This window comes from Sturnus vulgaris, chromosome 3 (assembly GCF_052056855.1).
Source record: "Sturnus vulgaris isolate bStuVul1 chromosome 3, bStuVul1.hap1, whole genome shotgun sequence".
In the NCBI taxonomy this organism is placed as follows: domain Eukaryota; kingdom Metazoa; phylum Chordata; class Aves; order Passeriformes; family Sturnidae; genus Sturnus; species Sturnus vulgaris.
The window spans coordinates 51,762,391-51,769,008 of NC_142245.1; the positions used below are offsets into that span (position 1 = coordinate 51,762,391).

Sequence of the window (6,618 nt, forward strand, 5' to 3'; positions counted from 1 at the left end):
ATTTGACCCTAAAACCTTTCATAGTTTTAATCAAACTGATTATTTGAAAAAACAGATAACACAAAATTATTAACAATTAAACAACAATTAAGTTTCTTTGTTTAAAAAGTGGTTAAGCAACTGGGGGAAGATCCTTCTGTACATGTTGGGGTGGTTTTCTTTTGTTTTTTCTCTTTGGTCGAAGTGTAGCTTTTTACTCAAAGATTCCATTATGCAGGGTTTAATTGGGTTTTTTTTGGTTTTTTGAGACCATTTTGTTCTTACTCTGTTTCTCTATTCAAAATACATTAAGAAGGAACTTAAGGACATGGTTTAGTGGGACTTAGGGATATGGTTTAGTGGTGAACTTCGCAATGTTGGAATTATAATTTGATTCAGTGGCCTTAAAGGTCTTTTACAACTTAATTTTTCCTACTTGAATCCTTCATGATTCTATGATTGTAAGACTCAATTCAGCCACTTAAACATATTTACTGCCACTGAGATGCCCTAGGATGTCTCACCTGACCTGTTCTGCTGGTCCAGTAAAATATGAGTGTTCAGCAGGTTCTGGGACAATTTTAGGTAGTACAGTGTGGATGTCTCTAGGTATTTCTAATACACTGAAAGCAAAGGAACCAACTCAAATCCTTCAATTTCACAGAGCTTCTGTGAAAAATGTCTGCTTACATTTTAGTATTTAGATTCTACTTAGACTGCTTAGACTGCTTAGGCTGCTTCTCTTTCAGACCTGAGAAGGGGTTTTTGTGCCCCCAAAGTACCCATTTCCCCCTCTCAATCTTGCCCCTTTGTTTTCCCTGGCAGCAGGGAAAGCATGTCATCTTGTGACAGCGTTTTGCAGCTCAAATCCACGCTTGCCTGCTTCTGCAGGAGGGAAAGTAGGGCTTCAGAGAACAGAGAACAGAAAATACAACATTTTAAGAGTTGGATAGGAGTAAGTAGGAAAATACCGAAGAAAGTTGGAGGGAGGCAGAACAAGACACATGCATTTTAAGACCTTATATCCTTAATAAACTCCTTATTAAACAGCCAAGTTTTGCTTGGAGAGTAGGGCCCAAATCAGGGCAGCTGGGCAGGAAGACAAGGTCTGTACCTGAGGCAAGAGCTAGCAAAATATAAAAAAAATTACTCTTTTTTTTCCCCATTTCTTTTTTTTTTCCCCTCTGTGACTTCAAAGAAAAACGATTTGCTCATTTGGTAATAACTGATGGGAACTGTGAATTACTGAGCAAGGCCCCCAGCCTAGTGTTTATCTCCTCGCCAATAAATCTCTAAACTGAAGCAATGAAGCTAAGTACTGCTGCTATTTCTGCATTTTATTTCCATATTAATCAAAACACAAGCCTACCCCCACCTCTTCCCTGGCCCCATGTAGCTGGAGAAGAGGTGTGAGGGGGCTGTCTGGATTGGACTTGTCAGGTGGGGGGGTCTGGTGGAATAGGAGAGTGGGGGAGAAAAGAAACCCCACAACTTAGAGTTGAATACCAGTGTCTGGTGTTTTGGCTTCAAATTTGTGGCAGACCCCTGGAGGCAGAGGCAGTGGGGTCCTCTCCCATGGGAATTAGGAAGCACTGGGAAGGGAGGGGTTGTTGCTTTCCCCTGAGACATGGAGCAGCATCTGCCTTCTCCACAGCACAGCTGTGCTGGGACCCAGTGGTCAGCAAGGGGGTGCACAAGTGAAAACCAATGGTGTCCATCTACCTCTGATTTATATTTATACTTATATTTATACTTATATTTATATTTATATTTATACACATAAATATATTTTATATATGTGCACACAAGATATTATTCGTTATTGTGGGGGAAGGGAAGGGAAGGGAAGGGAAGGGAAGGGAAGGGAAGGGAAGGGAAGGGAAGGGAAGGGAAGGGAAGGGAAGGGAAGGGAAGGGAAGGGAAGGGAAGGGAAGGGAAGGGAAGGGAAGGGAAGGGAAGGGAAGGGAAGGGAAGGGAAGGGAAAGTGGGCCAGAACCCGGAATGTCTGTGTGTGGCTAAGTGGGGATCAAATGTCTCCAAGGACCCTTTTGCTGAGGCCCCAGGACCGAAGGGGCCGAGTGATGGAGATGCGCCGGGTCGAGGCAGCACTGCCGGGGGTGGCGGCGGGTCCGGGTACCCGAGTGCCGACTCCCGCGGGAAAGGGTCACTTCGTGCTCCTCTCGGCTGCCATTTACAGCCCAGCCCCGTCCAAGACTGCCCCGCTTACCCTGCTCCGAAGGGAGGGATGCAGGGCCGGGAAAGATGCGGAGTCAGGGAGGATGGGGGTCCGATGGAGCTGTGGCTTTGAGCCGCGTCAGCTCGCATGGAAGGCGCGTCGGGGACAGTCGGGTGGGCTGAGGAGGGCCGGCAGCCCCCCGTGAGGGCCGGCAGCCCCCCGTCCGGACCGGCACTGCGCTGCCCGCTCCCCGCTGTTCCGCCGCCTTTCCCCCGCTCCTGTTTGCCCTCCGCCAGCAGCGCCGTGGGCTGCCGCTGGCAGCAGCGGGGAAGAGCGGGGAGTGTGTGAGAGCTGTCGGGACCGAGCAGGGGCTCCAGCCCAGACTCTCTTCCCGGGACGGCGGGGCCGGTCCGCGCCCTGCACAGAACCCCGAGCACAGCTCCGACGGCACCTGGGGGAGGGAGGGAAAGGAAGGGAAGGAAAGGAAGGGAAGGGAGGGAAGGGAAGGGAAGGGAGGGAAGGGAGGAAGGGAGGGAGGGAGGAAGGGAGGAAGGAAGGAAGGAAGGAAGGAAGGAAGGAAGGAAGGAAGGAAGGAAGGAAGGAAGGAAGGAAGGAAGGAAGGAAGGAAGGAAGGAAGGAAGGAAGGAAGGAAGGAAGGAAGGAAGGAAGGAAGGAAGGAAGGAAGGAAGGAAGGAAGGAAGGAAGGAAGGAAGGAAGGAAGGAAGGAAGGAAGGAAGGAAGGAAGGAAGGAAGGAAGGAAGGAAGGAAGGAAGGAAGGAAGGAAGGAAGGAAGGAAGGAAGGAAGGAAGGAAGGAAGGAAGGAAGGAAAGGAAACTGCAGCATCTCTTAATCATCTTGCTGAATTACTGCAAAGATTTACCTCAGGCAGGGGTTGGCTTTTTTACAACATGATTTGTTAGTTCGTGTTTTCGAGGTAAAGGGACATTCGTTTCATTTTCAAATATTTGTGTATGCGTGCTTATGTCTTAACGCTGGCTTGGGTGCTGCAGTGTTGCACAGCCCGCTCAGCGGCACGGGTCGCCCACAGGTGCCTTCTGAAAGTTGTTTGGCCTTTCGGTTTAACATCCTTCCTCTGCCACTGTTCAACTTACGACTCAGGGGGAGTCGCCTTCTCCCGTTCCTTCAGGTCCCTCCCGGACATCCCCGTTCTCGTGGGGCAGGATGCCGGGGGTGCCGGACCGCGCTCCAGCGTGCCGAGCCGCAGGGCGCTGGTAGCCGCCAGCCGCGCTCATCTCCACGGAGAACTGCCTTTCCCAACTCTGTCCGTCCTACTATTCCCCTCCCGAAAAAAAGGACGGAAAGCTTTTTTTCAAAAGAAAAAACCAAACTTATTGCCCATGAAGGCCCCAGCACCCGTCCCCAGCGCTGCCCGCGGCCCGTCCCCCACTCGCCAGGCGCTGGCTGCGGGACTGGCCATGGGGCCACCCCAATTCCTGACGGCTCCCAGCCCGCTGGGAAGCTGCCGGAAGCTGCCTGGCAGCTCGCACACACCTGAGGACATCGGGTTCGTGGCTGCTTCCGAGGCAGGGCACACGGAGCTGTGCCAGCCCCCTCCGGCTGCGCCCGGGAAGTCCTGGCGAAACCCAAATACGGCGCCTTTTCTCAGCTTCCAGTCCCGGACAAAGGCGAAATAGGCAGCTTGGAATTAATTTTTTTACTTTATTTGGAAATCTCATCCAGAAACACTGGTCAATAATAAATATATCGATAGTTATTATCAAGAATATATAAAAAATAAAGACATGGTGGTGTCTTTGAGGCCCCAAACGAAAACAAACAAACAAACGAACGAAATGAAGAATAACATTATTTCAAGCAAACTTCCAGGAAAACATATCGAAAAGGAAATAAACAGCAACAAAGCTTCCGATTTAGATATACAAATCACTGATCTGGCAAGAGCTGACCCCGCAAACAAAACCAAACCATAGCAAAAAAAAAAAAAAAAAAAAAAAAAAGCAGCAAACACGAGTAAGCTCAGAGCCAGCAACAGAAATTGTACCCCAGACAGTTAAATCAGCACACTTCACCGAGAGCAGGAGATGTGAGATTTGGCAAAACAGATCCGCTGGAGGGTTGTGCTGTGTTTTGCATTATTTTCCTCTTTTTTGTTTTGGATTTTTTTTTTTTTTTTTCTTCACAGAGGGAAGAAGAAAAACTACCGCAAACAAAACGGCATCATAACCAATTCTGTAAAAACAAAACAAACAAACCAAAAAATAACAAAAAACCCCACCAAACTACAAAAACTCCAAACCATAAACCACACTCGCAAACTTCAGTGAATTCCCTCGGAAGTCCCTGTTGCCAGGGAAGCCGCCTGTGGCCGGTCCCCACGGGTGACAAGCTGGGGCGGAAAGCATGCATGCCCTCTCTGGTCTACCTTGGGCCGCCGCTGCGCTACCGTAGCCAGGGCTGGAATGGGAAATTTCGGAGGTGTCGCCGTGCGAAAGGAAGGAAGGAAAAGCCCGGAAAAAAAGAATGGAAAAAAGCCCCAAACCGATTTCATCGTTTCTTGGTAGCTGCGAACACTACAATGACAACCATGTCTTTTTTTTTTTTTTTTCCCTTTTACATACATTTTAAGGAATCATTTACATTTGATTACCATCAGAGGCATTATTATTATTATTATCATTATTATTATTATTATCATCATTCTTTTTACAACAGGGACTTTTTTTCCAGTTTAGTATAATAAGAAAACATGGCCCGAGGAGGCGGGTAGAACATTACCTTTGCAAGGTCCTTACTACACTAATCCCGTGTTACAAGGGGCTTGGCGGGCGGGGGCAGCGGGGGCAGGTCCGTGGGCGGCCCGGGGGGGACCGGCCGCAGCCCCCTCTCCGTCCGGGGGAGCGCCGGCTCCGGCGCAGCCCCAGAGGCCGGGGGAGCCCCGCCGAGTCACTTCAGGAGGTCCTTGGTCTCCCCCGAGATCCTGGCCATGTTGGAGGCGGTGAGGGCCGAGAGGTGGGGCGGGGGAGGCATCTGGCAGATGGTGCAGGGGCACGGCAAGCCCGCCCAGTGTTGGAAGCCGCTGCCGAGCTGCAGGGCGGGGGGTGTCGAGGGGGTCTTGAGCAGGGAGTGTGGGGGCCGGATGGTGCCGATGGCCGGCAGGGAGGGCGGAGAGGGAGGAGGAGGTGTTGGCGGAGGACAAGGCACTGCCGAGGATGGGATGCACCTGGTGCACAGTGCCGGCGGCGTGGGGCGGGTGCCCGGCAGAGTGTCCCACCGTGCCGCAGTGAAAGGCCGAGTGGTGTCCCCCGTAGATTTCCCCAACTAGCCTCTTCATCTCCTCCAGGGAGCTGGTGAGCATCAGGATATAGTTTCTGGCTAGCAGGAGGGTGGCGATTTTGGAGAGTTTTCTCACAGAAGGTCCGTGAGCGTAGGGCATCACCTCCCGCAGTCCGTCCATGGCGAGGTTGAGGTCGTGCATCCTCTTACGCTCCCGGCCGTTGATCTTCAGCCGCAGCTGCTGCAGGTCCTGCTCCGAAAGCTGCTTCTTGATTTTGTACTTGCTGCCTTCCCCTCCGGCCTTGGAACCGTTCCTGGTGAGGCCTTCCCCAGACATCTTCTGCACCAGATCGTTCTGGGTGGAGGAGACAGAGTTGAGCCGGCTGTCTTGGTGGTGGTGATGGTGGTGGTGGTGGTGATGGTCTCTCAGGTACATCTCATCCATGTCTGGCGAGGAAGCTCTGCTGGAGACAGAGCTGGAGTCAGAATTCATTGTATTCAGGCTTCTGAGCAAGAAACTCTTCCCTGCTCTGGAGGTGTCGGAACAAGACAAGTCTCCTTCAAAAAGCAACAAAAACAAAACGAAAAGGAAAAAAACAGACGGCAGGGTCTGCCAGCGAAGAGCTGGAAATACTGGAGGAAGAGGAAAAAAGCCCCTCAGCCCCCTCTCTCTCTTATGTCTCCCCTCTCTCTCTCTCTCTCTCCACCCGGTTACTCAGCCTGTTTACAGGATGGCTAGTTAGTGTATGCTTGGACTAACCTCAGCTTGAGAAAGAGGGGCTTTTATAGAGCTGCAGCAGAGAGCAGAGACAAAAGGAGCCCTCCTATGTATAATGGTCTAGTTAGGATGACGTGCCATTATTCAGGGCGGTGCGCTTTGACTGTCCCATTTAGCAAGGACCCCTATTCATATTCATTGTGGTGCCACCCGGGACACCTCAGCCACGGACCATCAGGAGTCAAGGAGACACAAAACCCCTCTGATTGACACCGCACACTCATCGCTCCGTGTGCGCGCCTTCTCCTCCCCCTGCCTCCTCATTTCCAATATAAAACCTCATCCCGTCTACAGTAGGGAGGCAGGGGGCAGCGAGGGGCTGCGGGCCCGCAAGGGGCCGGCCAGCAAACCCCGGTGGCGGGCGGCAGCGGGCAGAAGCCACCCAGGGAAGTCCCTCCGTTACTGCGGGAGGGGCTGGGGGACCTCAGTC

At 51.6% G+C, this 6,618-nt stretch overlaps 1 protein-coding gene across 1 annotated transcript; it reads right to left on the reverse strand.

Annotated features, from left to right (window-relative positions):
• Positions 1-5,080: 5,080 nt before the first annotated feature.
• OLIG3 (oligodendrocyte transcription factor 3) lies at positions 5,081-6,336 on the reverse strand. The gene is given in 2 exon segments (XM_014879033.2): positions 5,081-5,297; positions 5,299-6,336. Coding segments are annotated over 2 exon segments (822 nt in total). The 5' UTR covers positions 5,904-6,336.
• Between the last annotated feature and the right edge of the window lie 282 nt (positions 6,337-6,618).